The 26,638-nt window shown below is 42.1% G+C and overlaps 1 protein-coding gene across 3 annotated transcripts in view; it reads left to right on the forward strand.

Annotated features, from left to right (window-relative positions):
• Positions 1-26,402, forward strand: part of TFAP2B (transcription factor AP-2 beta) — a 33,891-nt gene extending 7,489 nt beyond the window's left edge. For 2 of the 3 annotated variants that reach the window (XM_033005002.2, XM_033005001.2), the window contains 5 exons: positions 4,303-4,363; positions 12,479-12,698; positions 15,357-15,475; positions 17,981-18,122; positions 20,454-20,806. In XM_033005002.2, coding sequence (XP_032860893.1) covers positions 4,303-4,363; positions 12,479-12,698; positions 15,357-15,475; positions 17,981-18,122; positions 20,454-20,754 — 843 coding nt within the window. In that variant the 3' untranslated portion in view covers positions 20,755-20,806. Of the gene's footprint in view, positions 1-4,302; positions 4,364-12,478; positions 12,699-15,356; positions 15,476-17,980; positions 18,123-20,453; positions 20,807-22,108 lie in introns of those variants that run through there. The other variant, XM_033005000.2, reaches the window with a different exon arrangement.
• The last annotated feature ends 236 nt before the right edge of the window (positions 26,403-26,638 follow it).

Below are 26,638 nucleotides of genomic sequence, written 5' to 3' on the forward strand. Positions count from 1 at the left end.
ACGGACTTCGAAGTTACAGGAAGGGTGAAAGGAAGGAGAAAAGAGGAGGCTGAGAAGGGGAAAAAAAAAATATAGCGGTGAAAAAGGATCCTGTTGAAAATTACAGGACTGAGCAGCAAGGAGCGGGGGGGCTGCCTTGCACTGACTTGAGGCTTCTCTGAGGGCTTCACGGGGAAACCTCCAAGCTTTTCTGAGCGAGCTGCTTTAGAAATCCAAAGGGTTTTCTGACTGGACTTGCTTCTGCCTCCGAGCTCAGTGGCCGTCGGGTCGTTGTTTCCTGCGGGTTTCCGAGCTGGTTTTGAGAGCTGGGGACAGCCCCGGACCCCCACGGGCGCGATGCGTGGGTCTTGTCTCGCATTTGTGGCTCAGACAAACTGTCTCGCAGGTCAGGGCGAGCTTTACCTCTGTGAATGCAGAAAGGGAATCGCTCTCCTTTTTTTTCTCTGCGAACGTTAAGTAGTGTTTGTGCTTTGATGTTTACGTTTTTCCTTTGGGGAAAAGCCGGTAATTGTGGTGTTCTTGTGAGAAAGAGAAAAAGAGGGAAGGAAAGGGAAAGAGATAAAAAACGAGAGGAAAAAAATAAAAAGGTGAAAGAACGAAAGGAGAGAGAAAGGGAAGGAGGAAATGATATAAAAAGAAGGGAGGGCAAGGAGGAAAAAAAAAAAAAAAAGAGAGGGGAGAGAGAAGGAAGGAAAGAAGAAAATGGAGAAAGAGAGGAAGGAAGGAATGAAGGAAGAAAGAAAGAAGAGAAAAGAAGGAAAAGTCCTGGTCAGCTCAAATAAAGCATCTCTCCCTCTCTTTTCCAATAAAACATCCCCTTTGCGGGCAGGGCACGGCACCCTTGGAAAGTGCCTCGCCCCGACGGCTCCGAGCGCTGAGCCCCGCGGCCACCCGCGACCTGCTCGCCTGGGGCCGGGGCCCGGCTCGGGGTTCCTGGTTTGGGGGGCTGAGGGCACGGGGAAGGAATCAGGCCCTTTATTTCTAAAAGTTTGGTCTGAGGCTGGGGGAGGAGAAGAAGAGGGAGAGGAGGGTATCCCAAGGAAAAACACGTGAAGGAAGAAGTGTCCAACTGCAAGTTAGCACAGGCAGGAGGGAAAGAGCCCAGTACTCACTCCTACCGTTCAGCATTTTCTATTCTTGTCCCTCCACTAGTGACAGATGACGTTGGGTAGTTTTCCACCCTGATTTTTAATATAGACTTATCTTAGATGCAAGGAAACCGTTCTAGCTACAGGGATTCCTATTTAGGCGACACACACTTATCCATGAACACTAGAAAGAATTTCCAGGAAGGGTCTCAAATAGGGTTTGTTTAGGGGGGTTTTTTTGTTGTTTTTTTTTTTTTTTTTTTTCCTATTTTAGTATTCCAAAAAGTTGAACTGGTATCTAGGTATATAGTTGGATAAAGATGTGTCTCATTGCTTTAGTTTATGCATGTCTGATCAGATATGTGCCATGAGAATGAGCTGGGCTGACAAGGGAGAATTGAGACAGAGCAAGAGAGTGCGTGACAGAAAGAAACAGTGGTTATTTTATAAACACCAGATCCAGGCCATGTGTGAGCCATTGTCCAGGGGTAGAATTAAGTGATTGTAACACGATAGCGCGCTGTTATTGTAAACAGGACGTATTGTATTGCTATTGCTGCCCTTTTCGAGAGGAATTTTCAATCTGCGATTTACAGCCCTCCGACAGGGAACAGAGAAGCCAAGACCTACGTATTGAAAATAAATTCTTATCACCTAATAGGGACTCAAAAACACCGTTGCAACCCCAGTTGTTTTGGGTTTTGGTTGTTTTGTCGGGGTTTTTTTGTTTGGTCTTTTTTTTTTTGGTTTGTTTGGTTTGTTTTTTTTTTTTTTCCTCCGGCTAGGCAAAAGTAGGGTTTTACTAGTAAAAGACAGGATAAAGAAAATGTACAGGGGAAAATCTATATTCTTTAGGCTCTTTAAAGGAAAACAAAAAGATCAGTCTTCAGGGCTTTTCCTCGGATACACCCCTAGCTGTTGAATAAGGTGGATATATACTGTGTGCAGGAAGCTCTATGCTACCAGATTAGTGGAGGAGGGGAGGGAGGGGAATCTTCCTCTCTAGATTTTCTAAGCGTATCTGGAAACTCATCACCTTTCCCCTCCCTGCACACACACCTCCACTCCTCCTCCTCCTCCTCCTCCTCACTTACTCACACTGCTGTCCCGGCTCCTGTGTGCTAGCTGGAGACACGGAAAGTTAAGTTGCACTAAAACACGCAAGTCTCTTATAAAGTAACCCCTGGTATCACTTTTAACTAAAGAAGTCTAGTAATTAAAAGTCTGAGTTGTTTTTCCACGTTTCCGCATGCAGTCCTAATTAAATCTTTACGATCCTCTCTGTGACTATTAACTGCCAGCATGCTGAGCGAATATCCTGTACAAAAACCCAGCAGGAGGGCGTAATTAGATAGAAAATCAGACAGGAGTCTTCTCATTAACTACAACAACTAACCCACGTTGCTGATGGAGCGAGCGGAGTGCACGCACACACATAAAGCGTGTGCACAGCCATCGACTCCAGAGATAAGGTGAGATAAGGAAGAAGGAAAAAAAAAAAAAAAAAAGGAAAAAAAAAAAAAGAAAGGAAAGATGGCGTTTCATATTTACCTCCAATTTTGTGCCATCGAGGAGCACCACGATGCACTCCAGCAGGCTGCAGGATTTTCTCATCATCCCTCTTTGGGAGCTGCTCAGGGAAAGGAGGGAAGACTTTGTAATTTTATTTTGTGCCCTTTAGGTATGTAGCCTATTGATTATGAGAGAGAGGCACAGCCACGCACAAACACAGAACATAAGGAGCCCCTCTGTGTGTGTGCGGGCTCGTTTGAGTGGGGATTCGAGGAAAATGAAAGGCAAGATCTCATAGAAAATATTGTTCCGTCACATTTTGGGGAGATATAATTTTCTCCTAAATCATATTCCATCTTGAACGTCTCTGCTGAGCAGAGAGAGCCGGAGATAAGGGCTGGATCCGGATAAACTCAGGCTCTCAGTGTAGCAAGGGTAAAGTTAAAATGATAGGGAAGGAAATCATTGCTTTGCTGTAAATATGTTTTCCTTATCAGGGAAAAAATGTGACAATTCCCCAAATATGCAATAACCCGGAAAAAAACAAACCCGAAATAGTATTGAGGAAAATAAAATAACACCAAGAAACCCACAGGTCCTCCCTTTCTCTGAACCCCAGATTTTCCCCTAAAACGGAACCTGTCGTAATTCTGCAATAAATTGCTCTCATGACACCTCTTCTCTTTGGCAGATGATTTCGCTGTGCTAACAGCAGATTCAGCGATAATTTTTGTTTGTTTGTTTGTTTTCTGTATAGCCCACTTTCGCGTTGAGAAATTAAAGCCAACATTTGCTCTGTCCTCTGTGCCCGTCTTTGTTCTCTTCCCTGCTAAAGAAGTTAATGCCATAATAACAGGTGTGCTCCTGAGCGGGCTGGAAAAAAAGAAAAAAAAAAAAAAAAAAAAAACAGAAAAAGAAAAAAAAGGGGTGGAAAGGCTTTGAGGAGATCGGGAGACTTTTTCTAGGCAATTGATTTAATAGTTCATACTTTTGATAATGTAGATTCCCGCTCCCCCCTCCCCGTCCCCACTAGTTCAGGACATAGAATCAACCTCGGTAGCTGTAAATCTCTTTCTGCTTGTACCCTATACGATGTGGGCGTTGCGCTGCACTCCGAATTGCTCAGGCTTTAATTAAAAGTCCATAATGTAAACTATTATATATAAAAAGTAAATGGCCCTTGAATTATTAAGATGTAGCAGGGTTACACAAACAAACAAAACAAAACAAAACAAACAAAAAAAAAAAAAAAGGAGGAGGGAGGGGGAGGAAAAGGGAGGGAGAATTTAAGTTGTCCTTAATCGTGTTCATTTATGTCATGCAATAGATCTTGCAGATGTTGCCAAATTGCCAGATTTTCAAGGGAAGAAATACAAAGCTTTCTCGAATGCAAAGAAGTCTATGTGTTATCTATGTTTTATAAGATAACAAAACTAGTATTGCACCCCATATGCTTCACAACTCCCTTTTTTTTTTTTTTTTTTTTATTATTAGAAGACTATACAATTTGTAAGAATTTCATTTCCTTGTCGATTTGGGGAGTAATAATAACAATAATAATAGTAAAAAAAAAAAATCCCTCTTCCCCTAGTGAATTAATATAAATGGAAATAACAGAAACTCCAGTTTGGAATGACATGATTTATGTACGCGATTCTTTAATATCCAGTCAATTTGAATAGTGATGTTTTTATATCCACAGTCAGTTGAAGATGCCAATAACAGCGGTATGAACTTATTGGACCAGTCTGTCATTAAAAAAGGTATGGATTATTCCAACAAGCTAGACAAACTTTTACTGTGTAGCAATATCTTCATGATATATTTTTACTTTGGGGCAATTAATTTATCCGGGAAGCAGGCATACATGGCAGCGAGACGAATAGTTGATTGGATCGCTAGATAGAGTGAAGGGAAAAGGGAAGATATGAGAAAGTAAGAGTTGATATTCCCCCCCTTTCCCGTCCTTCAAAGGCTTTAATTACACAAATGCTCTGGAATGGAGCACCCCATGCCCAAATGCAGTTTCCACGGGCCCCCTCCTCTTTCCCCCCCCCCCCCCCCCCCCCATAATCCTTGATGGGGACCCCTTGGCTTCTAAGGGGGGAAGGGGATTCATTCCCTTTGGGTCTTAAATGCATTTCCCAGGCGACTCAAATGTGTAGGAGAGAGAAAGAAATGCCTATGGAAAGGCAGCCCCGATTTCTTTCCCCCCTTCCTCCAAGAATCCCCCCTTCCCCCTGCCCATTTTTTACATCTTTCTACATATGCGCACATGATTTAGTGTAACTGCAGAATCACCCCATACTGTTAAAGGGAATGTGATATTAACAAATGTTTGCAGTCTCTTGTACAGCTGTAAGCAAAATAATTAACTAATTAAACTAATTAAATGTAATTACAATAACTCATTTTGGGCGTATTGCAGCTGCTTAATTTTTTTACATTTCTCTGACAGTCACTCGAAGATGCTTGGCGATTAGTGTTGTGCTATGCTGATAGACATTAAACAGATCACACACTGCAAATGTAGGGAAAGCTATCTTTAATTATCTAAGGAGTTTCTATTTCTAGATTCAATTTTAAGTATCAGAGATGAGGCTTAGCAATGCTGTCCCTTATGCTTACTATCAACAGCACTTATCTCCAGGACCTTATTATTTGTCAAATGAGCACAAATACTTTAATAGAGAGGAACTTCCAGAATGTAAAGCAAAATAACAGGGAGGGTGTTTATTTAAAATGTGTTCAAGGCAGCATGAGGTCCTTCCGTGTATTTATTGTTTTTTAATTTAAATCCTCATGTACAGTCCCTCTCTCACGCACACACCATCAAGTTCTAGTTATCTGAGGGATGAAAGTAATGGAAACTTGAAGACCATTTGGCAGCATCATTTATGACCACCGGTTGAAAAGTCGAAGGCGTTTTTGAGAAACAGAACATTACTTACCTTGAGAAAAAAAAAAAAAAAAAAAAAAAAAAAAAAGTTTCTCCTGTTTTAGCTCAGTTTGAATGTTTCGTGGGTTTTGTGCTCAGGGTCTGTAACCTGATGGCTTGTGGTTTTATTTTTCTCTTTTCTTTCTCACTCTCCTCCCCGCTCCTCCCCTCCCCACCCCCGTTTGACACCTCATACACGATGTTTCCTCTTGGGTGTATTTGATTAATTGGTGCTTGATTTGTGGTCGAGAGACTTCTTTCTAACGTTGCTCCGCGCTCGCGTTTTCCTTTCGCAATCTTTTTTTTTTTCGCAGAACACTCCTCTGCTGATCACCCACCCCAAAATAGTGGGGTATAGCCCCTCTCTGACTGTGTCTCTCCCTCCTTCAGATGACGAGGGCAGCAGAGACATTTAATGTGGATGCTGAGTAGCACACTTAGATAGCGAGTGGCATTAAAATGGGAATGTTAATAATTTCATGTATTAGGTACAGATTTAGGTGTGTTTATTGTGTATTGGCATCGAAACGGCCACAGGTCGAGCAGCTGCCGCATAAAGACAGTCCCATATAGGTGGGATTATCTGTGCCTGTTTGTATCCATAAGAAGAGATACTTTAAATGCTGAAGAGGATACATATGCACTCTGGAAATTAGGTTACTAAAAAAGATCTTGAGATTCGTCTGCAACTGTTTTAAAGTCACTGCAGCAGTATTTTCTGCCTTAGAAGTAATGCTGAGCTCTAAGAAACTTTCCAGCATAAAGAAATCTCATGAGCTCAGTTGATTTTTGCACAGCGAGTTTCCTGGGTGCTGGGGGAGAGAAATGGGTAATAAATAGTAGGTCACATTTGTGGCAGACAATATTTAATCAGGACGAGAGAAGGAGCAACACAGAGAGGCTCAGTATCAATTTCGCTTTGTTCCCTGCAGTCTGTAGCTGTGAGGATGTACTTTGAAGTAAGAATAAGTTATTTAAACTCTGTAAATCGTTATTGCAGGCAGATGGCATAGATAGATAGATAGATAGATAGATAGATAGATAGATAGATAGATAGATAGATAGATAGATAGATAGATAGATAGATAGATAGATAGATAGATAGATAGATAGATAAAGTACTGACTGATTTTTGTGCAGTGGAGCACTCCCCATGATACATATTTGCTAGATGAGGGTTGGAGGGGCTCTACTTTACCAAAACCTAGTTTAGTGTCTAAAATGTTTTAATTACAGTGTGGTGGGAAAAGTAGGATATGGACTTGAAGTCTTAACTCAATTATATCATCCAAACTGTAAGTGTCTGTTTCTTTATGGTCTTTGTGGCCTGCAGAGGGAATTATCTATGCAAAAGGATTGCCAAAAATATCAAGGAAATTATATCGGGATTCATACACGGCTATGGATTTATCTCACATATTGATCCCGCACAATAGATTACATATACACAGTCTCTTGTTATGTTTGCTATCTGAGCTTACTTGACATTTCTGAAGTAATTTAGTTAAGAGGAAATGAGTTGTTCCCAGTAGAGAGAGCAAACGAGTGGAGTGAAGGTAGCCAGCGTGATAAATGGCTCTTTCATTTGGAGATCTCCAGAGCTCGTTTAAGGCTAATTTTCTGTATTAGCCCCCTTTGAGCTATTAATGCAATAGGCAGGGACCGTGGCCCCTCGTCTCTTAGCTGCCCCATTAGAGCTAGCATTAAGCTACCAAGCCTGAACTCAACTGTGGTGGTGGTGGTGGCGGTGAAATAATGAAAGGTGCTTTTTAAACTCTCCTAATCTAAACTGGCAGAGGGTGGTTAATACGATTTGAAGGGGGCTGGTCAATGAACAATCAATAAACTAATAATGAGAAGGATGCGGTACATTAACAGTCTAAAAATCCAACGAGACATTAAAAAATCATCGTTAACTCCTAGTCCCATTAAGATTTGGGTGGTGGAAGTGGGAAGGAGGGAGCCAGATAAATCATCAAGATGATAATAATCACCAAGAGCATTAATACCAGATTTAACTCGGCTTTAAGAGTTTACCGGCTGCACGTTTTGAGGCCTTTCCCTCGATTTCTGCTGAAATGAAGGGGCGGTTTTCCTTGAATAAAAAATCGGGTCCCCTTGTCAGCTGCTCATCTGGAATTTGCTTGGCACCGTCTATGGCGAAAGAAGTTGTCCTTTTGCAAAATCTTGCCTGGCCCGAGCCCCAAGTTAATTTTTTGTGACTCTGGGGCACAGTCAGCGACCTTAACATTACCCTGATGTTTTTATTTACTTTCAGCTATTGCTGACGATTGTCTGCACGCTCACATCTGATTAAGCACGAAAGGCCATTTTCACTCTAACACCTCAATTCATTGTCTCCTTGCAAACCCGCTCTATTATTCATAGTATTTTAAAGAAACCGATGAAAGCAGGTGTCTTAACACTTCTTTTAACTCTTAATAACACATGAGATTCCTCCCCCTCTTCTTGAAGTATCCGGATAAATGATTAACTGAAAGCCACTTTAGCCTCAGTTTTTCAGGTGATAGATCTGGGAATCGGAGACGTTGCTTCGCTGCCACCCAGTTCCGTGCTTATTCCTGGGTTGCCCATTGAACCTTATGATCCCCTTTAATTGAATGCAAAACAATTTCGAGGGAATACATTTCACTTGCAATTTAGTCCCGGCTTTCCGGGGAAAGGGACTGCGGTGGAGGAGAGGGGTGGGGGGAAAAGGAGGAGACGAGAGGGACAGGAGGGAAGGGGACATGAATACCACTTTCTGTATTTGTTCATTATAATTAAAATCAGAACTGATTTTTTTTTTTTTTTTTTTTTTTTTTTTTTCCCCCACTGGCAGTGTGTAAGACACTGTCCCCGGACTTTCTAGGTTTGGCTACCAAGTCAGACCAAATCACCAGTTACAACAAAATCCTGTTGTTATAATGGACAAAGAACTTTTTACTCATTTCAGGTGCAGTGGGCAGATTAAAAAAAAAAAAAAAAGAGATTAAAAAAAAAAAAAGGAAGGCAGTTCGATAGGTGATTAGTAATAAGTTTGTCCATGACTTTTGTTAGAAAGAAATGTAAGACATATTTCTTCTGATTGATTGACTGATCGACTATCATAGTATCCACCAGGGTCATTGCAACAACATCCATACCTTCGAGTCTTATTATTTAACTATTTTCAGGACATAATTCTATTTATTTGCTTATATTTAGTGTTGCTGAAATGCCCTTTTAAGGATCATTTGGTCCTCTTGTGCGTCTGCATTTGTGCGGATTTTCACACGTTTGTGGAGAGCAACCCAACAGAGAACTACCACCAAAAAAAAAAAAAAAAAAATCCAAAGCCAAAAAAACCCCAACCCTAAGACTTAATATATGCACAGAAAATTGTAAACATGTAAAGAACTGAAAGCTTCACGCTGAGTTTCGCCATGCTCCATTTCCCCACCATTTCCTGCTGTCGTTTTAAAGCGATCTCACTCATCTAGAGATCCCGTTTGCAGGAACAGTATGCTTATAATTACTAACAAATCAAGCGGCTACTGTTGCTCTCCCGGTTTATTGATAAGCTGAAGAGAAATGGAAGGGGGAGAAATGACAAAGAGGCTGGGAGTATCCACAGGAGGAGAAAGAGAGAAAGACAGAAAGAAAGCAAGAGGAAAAAAAAAAAAAAAAAAAAAAAAATAGAAAAGGAGAAAGGAGAGGAAAAAGAGAGAGGAAGGAGAGAGGGAGAGTGGAAAAAAAAATGAAAGAAGGCAGAGATTTTGGAAGGGGGAATTATGTATTTGTGAGTGCTCACATGCACACAGCAAATAGAGCTTGGGAGTGAAAGAAAATCGAATAGTTTCTGCTGGGGGTAACAAGAACTAAATGGGATAAAGTTAAAGCAGAAGTGGTGGGGACGCTGCATATATACATGTGTGTTATTCTGTATTATGTAAGCAGTTATGGCAATCCCTAACCAACTGGGAAAGGTGACATCAACTAAAAATATACTCTGCATTACAGTTTATTTACATACACGCAGGGATTTGACACATGCAGCTGCACACACGGATGTGTGAATCTCTTCACCCACTAAAACCTCCACGTTAGATTATCTCTGGTAACGTCTGGGCTATATCTGAAAAGCAATAGCCATGATAAACATATAGATATGATATAGATAGAGATAATTCATTCCATGGCAAACACTTTTTTGAGACAGCATTAGGTAATTTACAGAAGATATAGAGTCTAGATAGAATACATCTCTCTGAAGCTATGAAATCGCAATAGATATGCTTACACCGCCTGGTAAGCTTCTAAAATGGGTTTAGAATTATTAGACTCCAGCTGATGGGTATGTTCATACGGTCCTTGTTGAGGAGGCAGTGGTAGGAAGCAAAGCTGAGGACCTCTCAACATAACAGGGAAGGGAGCCAGCCTGCTTCCCAACAACTTGCAAGGAAAAAAAAAAAAAAAAAAAAAAAAAAAAAAAAAAATCCTGAGCATGTGAAAATCCATATTTCAAAGGTTAACTAATGTAATGAGTGCTCCAAAAGGCCAAAGCGAGTGGGGTGAGGTACATTTAAGCATTGCACGGGTCCCTCTCTCTTTAGTGAGTTTGGACTAAGATCAGATGGTGGTGGAATTGCTGCCTCTTGTTTAATTTCTCAGTTCACTGGACAGTGACCTGATAAACTGGTCACTAAATATAGCCACTGTAAAGGTGTACTCGAACCACCGAGCCCGTGTGTTTGTCTGAAGAAAAAAATGCCAGTCATGAAAATCTGTCTAGTGGCACTGCTTTAATCTAACTTTTTTTTTTTTTTTTCCATTTTTCTTGATGCTTCACTCGAATGACGTTGCAGAATATCATACATTAAATAACTGATATATCTATCTATAATGGGGAAAGAAAATGACTTTTTTCTTTTTTTTTTTTTCTTTTTTTTTTTTGTGGTCTGCCAGTACTACCTCTGCTAGCCCAAACAGTCTTTTTCCTATAGAATCAATGGCAAAAAAATATTCCTATTAATAGCAACGAAAGCAGGAGCGGGCCTCTAACTCTTTTATAACTGTTTCTGTGCTGTTCTCAAACTATTTGAAACTGCCTTTATGAGCTGCATAAAGTGCCTAACTAAAAATAATAGAGAAATAGGAATCCATTTCACTTTCCGATTCCCTGAAGTAAAGCCACTCAAAATAATTTGTTTATACTGGATACTATATACAAGGCATATGAAGCAATATGTATATCTAAAATCGACATGCCTTTTGGTTTTTAGCTGTTATAGAGCTTTTATTGTGGGGGTCTGGTCTGGCAGTAGGAAATGATCTGTAATAAAAACAGTGAAACACGTTTGTGTCTATTCCATACACTGAGGTTATAAAATTGGCAATTGCCCAGTAGTTAGCACTTGGTAATATATTAGGATACCCGATCTTATTGTTTAGCAGCTCCAGACGACTTAAATATCCCCTCAACCCTAATGGTTTGATTCTCCAGATATGTTGCAAATAAACAGGGTTTTTATGACTTAACTGACATGTATTATAACTATCTAAATAGCTGGCATATGTGCATAATAGAACCCTATTATTTGCCGAATTGGTTTTGCAATTGATTGAGTGGAAATGGGAGACTGTGAAGTAGTATCTGCCCAGCCAGGGTGTGTAATCAATTAGTTTTCTCCTCTGAAACATGCCCGCTGGACTGCCAGGACTCTACCACCATCAAACCCCCTAATTTCGGAGTGTATTTTCTATAAGGAAACGCGTGTTGCCGTGATTCCGAGAGGAAGCAGCAGTAGCAGCTGTCAGCTCTTATTAACTCCTGCATAAAACATACCTTAAGTACGGTTTGTTATCAATTACTTGCAGAAATGAAACAACTGGGAAAATGCAGCGAGGCTCCCTATAAATTAAAGTGATTGGTTGATTGATTAGAGCACCTGCTGTAAATCATAACAGTTACACACAATTATGAGGGAGCTATTTAAGTTCATTTGTAAACAAAATTCATGTCACAGGGGAATTGCTCTCATTTCTAGTTTAGTCGTTTTTTTTTTTTTTTGGTTGTTTATTTCTGAGTGTGTCTGGTTGCTATTAGAGGAATTTGTTCATTATAATCCCCTTGGTTACTCTTAAAATAACCTCACTAGTTTCTCAGAGAAAAGAAATACTTAATTTTATCATAGACAGAATAGCATGTTTTTATTTTGTTTAGTTTTGCTTTATTGTTTTGATTCCCCCCCCCCCTCCCCCAACTACCTTTCAATATGTGTTACAGTAACTACATCAGCTTTATTCAGAGGCGGGAGAGTTCTTGCTACTTCATGGACAACACAATATCATCAAGGTGGCGAATGCCATGGTTAGACCAGAGATTTTTTTTCTGGTGTTCATTTTTCTGAAGGAAAAGACTCATTTTATTTCATAAACCAGACTTAATAAAAACACAAAGCAATAACAGAGCTGTCTTCTGGTTGCTGTATCCTCCAGCCTTGATACTTATTTAAGACAGCAACCCCCTTCATGTAGTGAATTTATTCCTGGCTCAGCTTAGCAGTAATGAAAACATTAGCAAAAAAAAAGTAAATTTTCCTTTTTTTTTCCCCTCCAGAAAGGCGCTGTCCGTTGTACAAAAGGCATCGGGGGGCTCTGGGTGAGACACAGGCTCAAACCCGAAAGTTGCCAGGTGCTTGCCAATATGTATTTTCTTTCCCAATGATCAAACCCTGCATAGAGGCTGTACTGCACCACCCTTCTCTCCATCCATCATTCATGGAGCAGTTTCCTAGAGGTTGGGGGAGCAGCACCCTTTAGGTTGCTGGAGGTAGCCAGAGGTTCAAAATTCCCTTTCATTTTGCTGTTCTGTGCATGTCAGAGAGACTGTATTTATCCTGTACTCCTTCGTGGCATGATGGTTTCTCTCTCCCCTCTTCCCCTTTTCTTTCTCCAGTTCCGGTTCCTCCAAAATCTGTTACTTCTTTGATGATGAATAAAGATGGATTCCTGGGTGGAATTTCAGTCAATACCGGAGAGGTGTTTTGCTCTGTACCTGGCCGCTTGTCTTTGCTTAGTTCAACTTCAAAGTATAAAGTAACTGTGGGAGAAGTTCAAAGACGCCTTTCTCCTCCAGAGTGTCTGAATGCATCCCTCCTAGGAGGAGTACTTAGAAGGTAAGAAGCTGGGGCGACTGTGTGAACATGCCCATATGTGGGCATCCATGCATGCACCAGGAATATTTGGTCAATGGTGAAGATGATTGCAAATATGCATTGATCTTATTGTCATAGCATGTGTGCGTAACGTTCAGGGTAAGGTGAAAATATGCTGTATTCAGACATTGAGATGAATGTATGGAGAGAGAGGTTTGGCCTTGTGCAGCTTCCATCAAAGAATCCCAAAATGAAGGAACTGAGACAAGAAGATTTTCACTCTTGTACATGCACACACTTTCTATCTTTTTTCCTTTTCCTCACACTTCTCTCTTAGAAAATGGACAAAATAAAATGCCATGATGGGCATGTTGTGGTTAGATGTTGCAGATGAACTGGTGCATTTCAGAACCTGATGTATTTCTAGGAATTTCCTAGGCAAATGTGTGAGGCTTCCTCTATATGGCAATAACAATAAGGCAAGTAACATGGTGTCAGACAAGAGATTATTGAAATTGTCAGGGGATTAATAGTCAACCTGTAAGGTAGGTAAGTACCTGACTAAAGAAAAGCCAACAACAGATAGCTTAGAAAGTCAGAAACTTAGTGCTTCATCTAGAGAAGGTTCCTAAAAGAATTACTCACAGTTGGTCTTGAGGCCTTTGCTGTTTAAGATTTGTGCAAATCACCCACTAATGTCCTAGTGGATTTTTCTGAAGACCCCAACATAGTTGGCATTATTGAAACTGAGGAAAAAGAGGAGTGAGGGATTACCTGGAGGCCTGGTTGCCACTCCATCACATCAAGTGAGAGATTGCATATTTAGGTATCAGCCAAGAGAGCTTAAATTCTAAGGACATCATCTGGAAAGACTAACTGGAGAGAGGCCTTTATCTTCTTGACAGTGACTGAAGGGCTGTGAATTCTCAGTATGACTTGTCAGTAAAAAAAGTGAGCTAAGGCTCTATCTCTGGTCAGAACGGGGAAGAAGCCATGGTATGCTACGAGGTACCAGTTTACTCAGGCTAACAGAAAGCTGAGAGGGGATAAGGCTTCATTTTCTGCATGTGTGGTACACACCAGCCTGGAAGATAAAGCATAACTTAGAGATAGAAACAAATTCAATTAATTTGGTCCTGAATAAATTTCAGATCATGTTTGAAAGTCACTAATCTTAGAGGAGTAACTATCTTGACAGCTCCTGTAGCAGCAATTGGACAACGTTGACTCTAAGGTGTTTTAAAATTACGTTGTTGTGTTTTTTTCCTTCTTTTTTCTTTTCTCTCTTTTTTTTTTTTTTTTTTTTTTTTTTTTTGTTTTAATTTTTTCCTTTCCCATGAAAAGCTTTCTGTGACAATGTCAGGGGCTCCAGTTCCATGTCTGGAGAGGAGGGGGAAAGTCCTGTTACGTGCAGTCACCCAAAAATACACGTGAGAATTAGGGTTTCCTAAAATAGATGCTGTAGCACGTGAATGCCTGTAATCATTGTTCAGTTATGATCCTTGCCAGTGAGAGCAGCAGAGATTTTTACTTACAGATGCTAACTTGCCTGCTCATTCTGTACTACAAATGGAGCAGGGGGAACATCTGAGAGATGCACTGTAGCAAATATAATTATCAAGGTAAAGAAACACCATTAATGAACTTCAGTGGATTTCTGGATATGGCCCAAGCCATAATCATTGGCTGCTGCTGACTTCAGTTCCTATCTTGAATCTAAATTTTGGACAAGCTTTTGGTTCAGAGCAGAGGAAATATAGAAAGCTACTCTTGCAATTCTGCCATCTAGCCCTATTTACCTCGATATAAAATAGTGGCAAGTCAGTCTGGCTTCTCTGTAGTTTCTGGTTTCCTTTCGCTAAGTGTGACTGCTAATTCTTAAACAAATGTAAAGTGAGAACTAAGAGATACTTGGGAGAGACTCTGATCTTAGGTGTCAAAACTCTCCCTGATTTCGCAGGTGGCAAGATTTTATCCCTGAGGGTTTACATATGTATAGGCGTCCGAACAATAGCTCTGTATTTCCCACCTATAGCTCACTCATCCTTTTATTGTCCTTATCAGTAACCTCCGACAGATATTCAAATCTTCCTTCAGGCACTCAATTCCCTCGGTATAACGCACCCTGCCTTCAGGTGAGCCCCTCCTCTCAGCATCGCCTTTCCGCACAAAAACCACACTCACTCACACGCACGAAACGGTTTAATAAATATTTTACTCCTTTTCTATTTATCCACAGGCACACATATTCTCGCTTCGACCCTTTCAGATTTCTCCCCCCCCTCGTTATTTTTCCCATTCTGGCTCTTTCCTGGAATAATTGAGGATTAATTCTCCTCCTCTACCTTTCTGCTCATCTCCTCATCCCATCTTAATACGAGTTAGTGTCATACAGTAGGAACCCATTTGCTCTCTAGATCAGAACCCTGTTCATTAATTAATGCTAACTGTCATCATTTGATTTCCCTGGATAAAATAGGGAGAAAAGTGGCTTCATCCCCACTCCCTCCCCTGGGAGAAATTAAGAAAATCTCAGCAAACCCGAGCAGAAATCAACACCCCTAAAGTCCTTAACATCGAATGAAAACCCTCCCAGGCTCCACTGACTGCACAGACTTACACGTTTCTTCCAGGAACACTGCGGGGTTAATCACGATGTTAATTTCTTTGCAATTCTAGAGCCAAATCGAAAAACGGGGGGAGATCTTTGCGAGAAAGGCTAGAAAAAATCGGTTTGAATTTACCAGCCGGCAGGCGTAAGGCCGCAAATGTCACTTTACTCACCTCCCTGGTGGAAGGTAAGCCGAGGGTCGCATCTCCCTTCACACCCCTGCCTGCTCTGAACTCCTGCCTGACATTTTGCTAACTCCCCCTCACCCCCCTCCCCCCCCCCAAAAAGCAACAAAAAAACCCAGCTTTGGGGATCAGGTGGGGAAACCTTGGAGTGGTGAAATTCAGGGCGGGTTCAGATGAACACCGGCATGGTTAAAGATCCCATTCCCAAAAAGAAGTTAGTGACTCCTCTGGGTGGCAAGAATGTGTGTGTATATGTGTGTGTGTATGTGTGTGATCTGCAGGGCAGTCCCATTCCTCAGTGCTATTCATTTCCAGCCTGTGCTCTCCGACTTCACGTCTACTCCATCCTCCTGAGCTTATTTATAGCCACTACAGTACGCTCAATGAGGAAAAAGAATACAGATTATTATTATTGTTGTTGTTATTATTATTAATAATAAATCAGAGCAATTGAAGAGTCGCAGATGTTTCCCTTTAAGATGGCTAGAACTGAACAGAGACAAGCTATTTCTAAGGAAGGAGAGAGGAAAGGGGAGACTGAAGTTTCACCTCATTTCAAGTCAACTAATGTCATTTTGGTGGTCGGCGTGCTTCTTTGATTTATTGTTACTGTATTGAGAAATAAAATTTAGAGCCACTCCTATGTTTAGGATATGTGCGTGTTTATGCTAAGAGAAGCTGGATCTTCTCTAAATAAACATAACAGGAATAGTATGGATGCAATTATGAATTATATATATCTGCGTTACACATACACACCGAGAGGCGCATTAATAATCCACTTATCTCTTCTGCATATAAGCATGCCTAAACATTTGTGCTAGTTATTAACTTTTCAACTCTTTTGATTGAGTTATGGGAGCGATAAGACCTTACCGCATGCAGAGCTGAAGGCAGGCTCTCAAAAAGACGGGGGCTGATAGAAAGGAGCTCCTCCTGGTACCGGCATAGGGGTTGTGCCGAGCGTGCAAAGCACATGTTACGGATATAAGGTCACGCTATAGGAGATGTGAAGCACTTCGGGTGGGACAACCGCCCTTTAACACGGGAGTTAGCGCAGCTGCGTGGGGGAAAATCCCGTGTGCGCCCCACTCACCGCAAAACCAGCCCCTCCCCGAAGCTGCCTGGGGGTTCGGAAGCCCGTGCGGTTGCAGAGTGATGCTCAACTTTCTGGTTTTGGAAGAAGCCGAACCTGCTGGAGATTTATCTGATTTGCCTCCACCAGCCAGGCTTTAGCTTTTGCTGTCATTGTACCGAGATCAGAAACGCTCGGGCCGGGGTTCAGCCCAGCGGTGCCCGGGGGGGGCCCTGCCCGGCGCCGGGGCCCCGCCCGCTGCCCTCGTTGTCATTAAGCGCTTTGCTAATTAGCGACTAGCCTTGGAAAGCAGAAGATGACGTTGGAAAGCAACTCCTGATCGTTAAAAAGAACGGGGTCTTGGAGTTATTAGACATATCTGTTCTGCCTGTTGAAAATCTTCCCCCTGGTCCCTCAGGCGGTGCTTTAAAGGGTTTTAATGCTTTATTCTAGAGGGGCTGAGCTATAATCTGGTAGAATCCCCCTAGAGTCTGAGGGTTTTCCCTCCCTCCCCTTCTATTTTCCTCCTTTCTGCAGCTACTGTCTTCTTCTTGTGGTATGAAATACATCAGTAGGAGTTGGATGACATGAACCTCTGGAGGCAAGAAACCTGAAACCAAGCAGGCAGGAAAAAGTGACAATTAGAATTAGAGTTAGAATAATTATTATTTTTCACAGAAAAGGCTGCCATTGGTTGCTATCCTTCCATTGGGCTGAGAGGAGTTCTTGTTGCATGATGGTCAGTTAAGAAAGAAGATTCATAATTTCCATCTGATGAAACGCAGTTATCTCCATCATTTTACAGATGTGAAGATAATTGTGATAAGGATGCAAGTGCTCTGTGTATGTGTGTGTATATAAGCAAGTGTGTACATAATGTCCCACAAAGAATTAACATTAGTATTAACACTATGTCCACATCTGTACAATTTTGGACAATGATCTGGTGTATTGAAACAGGAATGGTTTCTCTGTTCTTAAGAAAAGTTTGGGTCTTTTTGTCTTTTGGAATTTTTTTTCTTTGGGGGGGCCCAGTTCACTTGCAAGTGTATGTGTGTGTATACGTATGTATGCTACATGCGTGTGTATGCCTATGTGTGTACTTTTCCCACAGTTCTGTGCATTCAGCTGCATGGGTAGATACCACCACAAGTTCACTGTAGCAAAGACAAATCTCCTCAGCTGACAAACTGTCCCACCAACTTACTTCTGCCCCCCAAAATAGGGCTTGTGGAGGGAAAATATAGACGTGGAGCCTGGCCCTGAGGTACAAGGGAAAGGTTTCTAAGCACTGGTGTCTCCCAGGGGAGTGGGGGAGCATAGCCCACTGCCACCCAGAGCCTGGGCAGAGGGGGAACGAGCCCGGGGGGGAGGGAGGGGGGGTGGGACCTGCAGGGCCCAGAGGTGTTCATGCCCCTCTCATTCCCTCCAGGTGAGGCCGTTCATTTAGCTCGGGATTTTGGGTACATCTGCGAAACGGAGTTCCCAGCCAAAGCTGTTTCTGAGTACCTGAACAGACAGCACACGGACCCCAGCGACCTTCACTCCAGGAAAAACATGCTGCTTGCTACAAAGTGAGTGCAAAGTTGTCTAACACCAACACCCCCACCCCCACCCCCGCGCCTTCTGACCTCCCCTGAGAAAGTCCTTCCCCCTCCTTAAGCCCTTCCTCTGAGGTCGTTTTGAAAGCAGAAAGAGTTTCCCCAAGCTATACCCGCCCTGCGGGAAGGATGCTCGTATGGGCAGGGCAGACTCTATAGCCTCTGCCTCCCTCTGCTATGGGGCTTCTGCCCCCCCCCCCCCCCCCCCCCCCACTGTCCCTATAGAGGATGTAGGTGGCTGTTCCCTAACTACTGTACATCGTTCCAAGCCATCCCCAGTTAAAACATCTCTACGGAAAGGGGCCCCAAAAAGTCTATATATTGCTTCCACAGCATGTCTGTCTGTCCCTCCTGCTGCTCACACACACCTGTTTGTCTGCTGCCATATTGTAACATTTTTTTCCATATATTTTAATTAAAAAAAGCAAAAATTAAGGAAAGAAAAAAAAAAAAAAAAAAAAAAGGAAAAAAACCCACCATCCTTTAGCATGTACTGCTAATGATTCTCGGTTTGGTCCCCCCAACCTATCTCTCTCCCCTGGGACTTTCTCGGGGGATGTGCTGTGTTGGATGATTTACACTTGTCTGTGCTTCCCAGGCTACTAACTGGGTGCTGCATAGTTTGCTCGGGTCCTTGGCAGTGGATGCTGTGTGTCTCCACACATCTCCATCTATCTGGCAAAAAAAAAAGAGGAGGGAAAAAAAAAAGGAAAAAAAAAACCCAAACCAAGCCCAAACAGCTCTCATTTATTTCATGCTCTGGGACGTGGCTTGCCTCCGATGACAGTGTAATTTAAAAAAATATATGGAGAGTTGAAAAATCATTTGCTCAAATTTGTCCAGATGTTTTTTAGACGTGATTGGAATTTGATTGCCCTTTTCCGCAGGGTCAGAAGATATTAATGTCCCAGAACTTTAATTGCTCGCAGACCCTGCTTTACTCTTTGAAGATGTAAAATGTTGGACTCATTACTGTTTGTTCTCCAAATTCAAAGTTTCCTCTCTTGCACTTTCTTAATGGATAATACACATAGAAGTAGACCTTTATCTTTCCCCACCCTCTGAAACCTTTAATCCACAGGGAATTTCAGAGAATTTCAGAGGATGAGAGCTGAATGCCTTTTTTAAGGGTTTCTTTTTTCTTTCTTTATTTTTTTTTTTTTTAACTCTGGACTTTTTTTTTTCTCCAGTCCCTGGGTAGGCATCTGCCTCAAAGAAACTGTTCCTTTGGGAACCCCACCAGTTCCCAGAGTTTCTACACTGCCTGGGCACCTGTTGACTCAAAGGTCTTTTGGACCAGAGCAATGCAAAAGAAAGTGTGTTTGGGGGGGAATTCATTAGAAAAATCAAATCTGATTTTTCAAAGGTGTGGGCAAACAAACAAGAGCCAGATGTCAGCTCTGATGTGTTAATTGGGATCCTACCCATCAAAATAAAATAGGAAACTCTAGATTTGCTCTTTGTGCAATGAATAAGCCAGCACAGAGTCCCAAAGTCTTGATCTTTCTTGACAAGGTGGCCCAGCCCAAGAGGTCTCGTAGGAGGCTCCGATTTGGCCCTTCCCTGAACCATGTTCCTGTGCCACCCAGTAGCTCTCAGTGCATGGTTGTGATTTCCTCCAGGAACAAGACTGGTGGGAGCTGCTGGGAGCCAGGGTCAGGCCTCCAGGAGGACGGGTGGTTGGCAGACCCATGGCCAATCTCCCTTTCGGCCTGGTTATTTCTAGAGTCACCACCCAGAGCTGTGTTTCCAAAATGCTTCAGAATCATAGACTCACAGAATCATTTAAGTCGGAAAAAACCTTTAAAATCATCGAGTTCAACTGCAAACCTAACGCTGCCAAGTCCACCACTAAACCATGTCCCTAAGCACCCCATCTACACATCTTTTAATATATCTAGGGGTGGTGGCTCAACCACTTCCCTGGGCAGCCTGTTCCAACGTTTTATAACCCTTTAAGTGAAGAAATGTTTCCTAATATCCAATCTAAACCTCTCTAGAAGCATTCTTGTGGCTGCGGGAGAGTTTTTTATCTCCAGACCTGGTATTATCCTGCGATTGCAGAAACCTCTCCCCTGAAGAACATCATCCTGAGCAGGGAGCTGCTGGCTCACTGCGGCCAGTCCCCAAGCACTGCTGGGGGAAAGCACGGTGGCAAAAATATCCTATCCTGAGTCTTGGGATCAGCTTTGGCCTGAACCTGCTCCTTCCTTCAACCTTGGTTGTCTTAGAGAACTGTAGGATAAGCCTAATCACCATTTTTCTCTCTCTTTTCCTCTCTTTGCCTTTTTCTCTTCCTTGCAGGCAACTTTGTAAAGAATTTACAGATCTCTTGGCCCAGGACAGGACGCCTATTGGAAACAGCCGGCCCACCCCTATTTTGGAACCGGGCATTCAGAGCTGCTTGACTCACTTCAGCCTCATCACTCATGGCTTTGGGGCCCCCGCTATCTGCGCTGCCCTCACGGCCCTTCAAAACTACCTGACTGAAGCTCTCAAAGGCATGGACAAGATGTTCTTGAACAACAACACTGCTAACAGGCACACATCTGGCGAAGGACCAGGTAGTAAAACTGGAGACAAGGAAGAGAAACACAGAAAATGAGAGAGAGAGAGAGAGTGAGGGGAAAGAAAGGAAAAAAAAAAAAAAAAAGAAAGGAAAAGATAAAAGTTAAATAAATAAAAGGAGAAAAGAAAGAGAGAGAGATAATCTTTTAAAACAAAACCGTCTTAATTTTAGCTTTAAAAATATTGGATTGGGCTTTGGAAGAATTCTATTAGGTAGGACAAAATAATAATAATAATAAAATAATAATAATAATAATAATAATAAAAGAAAGACAATAATTTAAGATCAGAGGAGCACAATGGCGCAAGACCAGTGGTTCAGAGTCTCTTGCCAGGAACATGTGAAGACAACCACCAGGATTTTTTTCCCACTTCTGTTCTTTCACATTTTTTAAATAATGATTTGGGGGGGAGGTGAATATAATAATAATTAATAATAATAATAAAAGAAAGAAATGAATAACTTATTGGAAGAAATTGGAGAAACATTTTTGGTGTCAGTGCTTTGATTTCTTGAGCTGCACGGTCTGTCTTGCTATTTTTTTTTTTTTTTTTGAATGACATCCTATCTCCACCCTTCGCTAAAATGATCTTCCAGAGCGTTCCTTTCTGAGTAACCCCCATTGCCTCATTTCCCCCAACTCTTCCCATCTCATCTCATCACCCTGGCTCTGTCTAGACTAGGAAAGGAGGGGAGGGAAGCGCACAGACCTCCCGAAGTCATCAACCCCAGCCAGTCTGAGCTGTGTTCATGGCAGCATCTTAATGTTAGAAGCCCTTAGATGGGAAGTTTCAAGTTGCTGTAGCTCAATCGAATTAACTAACTATTTTTAAAGGACTTTTTTGGTTTTCCTGGTCTAGACAGACTCTCTGTTTAGATTACCAGAGTTTACAGGTGTGTATGGGCGCGTGTGTGCATATGTGTGTGCATACGCGTATGCGCACACATGACGTGATAAGGGTGTGTGTGTATCCTATGTATGTTTGTATATATATGCACGTATATATATGAATATATACGTATATATATATTTAATATGTGTGTATAGCCACACATATTCATGCATGCAGACATACCTTTGTAATTTAGTACTTGCCTTTGATAGTAAAATGCCTTGTCTATAATGAGTTGCAAAATTTGAAAGTAAGGTCTGGTAAAATGTCAGTGCTATCTGATTTCTTAATTTTCTGAGATCTCCTCTTTTTCTCTAGGGAGTTTTATATTCCTAACTATGCCAATGTTTCAGTTCTTAATTTTCTTGAGTAGTGTGTGTGAGAGATATCTTCCCCCATTTTTAAAGAATTGTTAACAACAACAAAATATGAGTGATATGAGTATGTAATTCTTTCTCAGGAGTATGCACTGTTTTATTTTCTTCTGTTTCCTAAAGCTTTGCCCGCTTGGCTTATGAGCTTCTTCAAAGAGGACTAGAGATCCCTACACAATATATCAGGTACAGAGAAAAAAAATCCACAATTCTGATATTCTGATACTTTTCTTTTTTTTTGCTTTTTCAAATCAAAGCCAGTTGTTTCCGAATTCTGTAGGTGCACTTCTTTAAAGAAGCTCAAAGGGAATAATTTGAACGAGATAAAAAATATAAGTTGAAATCAAGGTGTAATATTGCAAAGAAAATAAGAACTGTGTTGAATGTTACTGCACTTGCTTGGCACTAGGGTTTTGTACCCAGGGAGGAAAGGGTTGCCATGTGAGCTGGCTCCTCGTGATGGGAGTGGGGAGGGCTTGCCAGGGAATATCCTGATTTCTGAGCTCAGTCTGAGGAAATCTGTTTCTTTTAGAAAGCTTTTAAAAAAATGTCTTGTGACTCTTGCTTTAGAACAAGTCGGTGCGGAAGGGGGAAAAACTTCTTAACTCCAATGTTTTTCTCAGTGGTTTGGTGTGTGACAGGATGTCTTATGCGTATGATTTGGGGGGGGTGGAGGGGAAGTCTGATTTCTTTCCTTTTTTTTTTTTTTTTTTTTTTTTTTAACATACATTTCTTTGTCCTCTGTGGTAAAAATAATGCTGAAGTGTAAGGATATGAATTTCTGTTTGGATTCTGCCGTACTGGGTAATTGCACGTGTTTCTCAGTGGGGTAGGGTTCGTGCACTAACACATCTTTTTTGCTTGTGTCAGAACAGTTACTGGGTGTGGGTAAATCTCCTGGAGTCGTTGGCAAAACTCCAGTGGGGTCAGGCCTCCCCCCAGGATCCCTGTTAAAGCTGCAGGAGTCAGTCCCACCAACCCAAGCAGGCACACCTGAGCTCAAGGGAGAGAGACCGAGAAACAAAAGAGAAGCCTTAGCCTTGTTTTAGTTTCTAGATACCTTCCAAAGTGGATGGTGGGAGAGAAATAATTCAGCAGTACTCTCCACGTCCCCTGACCAAATTTTCTTAAAACAAAAAAAAGCAAATGAGCCTCTTGACTGTCACCCTTAGTGTCCTTAGCTATCTGAGAAATGGCTACAGCTGAGGACCTGCTCTGATTTACAAATGTTCATGCTGCAAGCGGAGGTCTCGGCTCTTGTTCCCGACATGTGAGTTGGAGGTGTGTGGCAATAGAAACAGAGGAATCATGCAGCGCCAAGGAACACCAGTCCCTCTGGAGCTGCTTCTCACTCATGTACCTTTGGTTCTTCTGGGGCAGATTTCAGGGGAATCTTACATGAGAAAAGGGGGAAACTGAGGCACGCAGCCTTCTCCATGGGCTGCTGGGAAGGGTTGGAGGTAATCTTCGACCCTGGCAGTGGGGTTGGTAACCGGCACACCTCTTTGGATGTCACCAGAGAAGGTGTGGATCCCTGGGTGATGTGGATCTCATGAATCCCCACCACTACGTTGGGGATCCCCAGATTGAAAAACACACACCTCCCTCCTGCCCAGGCACCCCCTGGTCCTCCAAAGCCTACCCCTTGCCAACCACCCCCAATTTCAGCTGGCTCCTGGGGAAGGACAGTCCAAGCCCCAGTGCAGGGCATGGCCCAGCAGTGATGCGCGGGAAAGGGAAGGGGCACGTGTGTGTGTGTGTGTTGGAGGGAGGAATGAATGGCACCACCTGGAAGCACATCTCCCCTCCCTGCCTGATGAGAATATTGAAGCAGAGCACGGAGTGCTGACCATTGCTTTGCCTGCCCTCTGCAAAAAGCCTTTGTGAGGAGCCCAGGGGCCCTCCAGCACCACCCAGCCCAGTGGGGCTCCTGGGTGTGGGGAGACCCCAAGTTAGCCCTCAGTCTTCCACCTCCCCAGCTGCAAACGCAGGGACATGGGGACCTGCTCCCTGCCACCCCAGAGCTTCCAGCTGAAGGCTTTTGGGGAGAGCGGGTGTTGGGGATGGTCCTTCCTTGTCTTTGGGGGAGTTGTTGGGAATGCTCCTTGTAACTGCAGAAGACGGTATCCCACCGCCACTGTGAGCTAATGAGGAGAGGGAACCACTTGCAACTTCTTGGGGAAAGACCTGCACACACATGTGCGCATGCTCACGCGTGTGTGAGGGCCTGATCCTGCCACCGCTGCTGCTGGAATCTCCTCTAGGCACAGGTTTGGTCACCTGGACCAGGACCTAAACCTTGAGGAGGTCGAGGGAAGAGTTTCAGTTGATTCCTGGCAACTTTGGATCTGCCCCTTGTGCCTTCTGCCTGGAAGAGACAGACTGCAAATGCCAGGCTGTGCTTTGCTCAGGTGAAAGGAAACCAAATGTAAAATTCCCATTGATTTCAGTGGGATGCCCCCCATTTGATCCCCAAAGTACAGAGACAAAATCCACAAGGTTTCTGATTTACATGCAGACAGGGAGAAAACATGGCATAGGAGTATATCCATCTCTGCTCTTCCCCCTAGCCTAGTGCTGGTCCCAGAGGGAAAATTAGATTGCTTGGTGGCTCCTATCAGTGTTGAGGACTCAGGTCCCCCCAAAACTAAAGTTACTCTCCCTCTGGAAGGCATTTTCCTTCTCCCCTTCCCTTTCTCAGCCCAACTACTTGTGCTGGCGGGGCACCTCAGACGTTTATCTGATAATTGAGTTATTAAAAGATTTGGTTTCCTTGGGATCATAAATCAATAAACAGGAGGATTAACACGGCAGCTTTGCTTTTTAACTCAAGGGAAAAGTTTGAGGAGAGACCGTGAAAAGTTTGTTTTCAAACCAAACAGGTGGGTTGCTGTAAATTTTATTTCATTCTTAGTTTCACTTTTTTTTTTTTTTAATAACAATTCTCTATTTTCCGTTGGAAAGATCTTTGTTTTTGTATGCTCCCTGACCTTTTTTTTTTTTTTTTTTTTTTTTCTTTTTTCCTGGTTGTTATTCACACAAGGTGTGAAGGAAACAAGAAGCCAATTTTATGGGAATCCTTTTACAACCCGATGATTTCTTTAAAATCGGGTCGTGTCTTGTCCCACCTAATAGAAATTCTCTGTGAGAAGCTGTTTCAAGTCCCCTTGCATCCCATATCAACCTCTCCTAAAATCCCCAAATTTGCATTTGGGGCTGGGAGGGAGGGGGGGAGGATGGTTTTAAGACCTTTAGCTGTGCCCAAAGGGCTTATTCCCTTCCCCTGCTCATCTCTTTCTGACCGGTTTATCACGCTGACCTGTTCGGCTCTGTTTTAATATGTTTCTCAGAGAATTTGGTGCTCGTTTCAGCTGCCATAAGCATTTGCCAGATCGATCCGGCCAAACTCCCCCTCCCCTCCGGCTTCCCTATGTGAGAGAGACAGTAGGCTTTTTACAAATAGTATATTTTCTTATACAAAGGGAAAAAGTAAAAGGAAGTATCCCCAAACACACTGGCAAACGCCTAAACATTTAAAGAGAGACGAAACATTGTGTGCCAGCGAGAAATAAAGGGAAAAAAAAACCCAACACCCTAAACAAATGCAAAGCTCTGAAAAAACAAATGAGAAACTGGAAAGATGAAAGAAAAAAAAACATTCTCCTTTTATGCCCCAAACAATCCCTTTCACCTCCTCTTCTTGAAAAATCTGACCATGAAGTGAGAAATATCAGCTTATCAACTCTTCCTGAGAAGAAATGCGGAGAGGCATTCAGTATTGAGTTTGTATATATTTATTTATGCTTAATTTAACGGGAATGTGTAAATATGGCGAGCAAGTAGTTTTGGGGTTATTTATCTGTGAATCTATACCTCTGTGAATGGGTGGGGGAATTTAAAAACAAAAACTAAAAAAAAAAAAAAAAAAAAAAGAAACAAAAAAGAAAAAAACAAAACCAACAAAAAAAATCCCGCTTGACTAGATAGTATCCTATCTGAATCTTTTCTGTTCTTTATAGACAAGCTGTTATGGTAATGGGTAGAAATTGGTTTCTTGTCCAGTGATGACCTGATTTACATAAATAATAAGAATAAGAATAAAAAAAAAAGAGATTGTTGTGTTTTGTTGTATTTTCCTCTTCAGTTTTTTTGAATGTTGGTGCTGCTTCGATTCTGCAGACGGATTTACTTATAACGCCAAGAAGTCTTTATTTTCCCAATCTAGGCTTTGGGGAAATTCAGGACATGTCTCTACATTAAAAAAAAAAAAAAAAAAAAAAAAAAAAGACAATAAATATTGCTTCTCAGAAATGTTGGTATTTTATTTCTGTCTGACTCAAAAGTGTCCATATTTTTACCACTCTTACCTCTTCATTCTAAACAGACCTATAATAAACCTCATGTCATGTTAACGTGAGCTTTCGTTTCATTTTGCTTTTACCAGCTGAATTAGGAGTAAATATTTTTCTTTTCAAAATATTAGCCATTAAAAGAAGAAAATGTTATATAAGTCTTCAATAACAGGATTTTTCTTTTTCTCCCACTGCTGTGTTACTGTACGTTTCACTTATGTATACATGGATGTGAGTGTGTGTATATATATATATTCTCATATAGAGACCGGGAGTAATATTCGTATTCACAACGCGGGGT

Source organism: Tyto alba, unplaced genomic scaffold (assembly GCF_018691265.1).
Source record: "Tyto alba isolate M040663 unplaced genomic scaffold, T.alba_DEE_v4.0 Super-Scaffold_40, whole genome shotgun sequence".
NCBI lineage: Eukaryota > Metazoa > Chordata > Aves > Strigiformes > Tytonidae > Tyto > Tyto alba.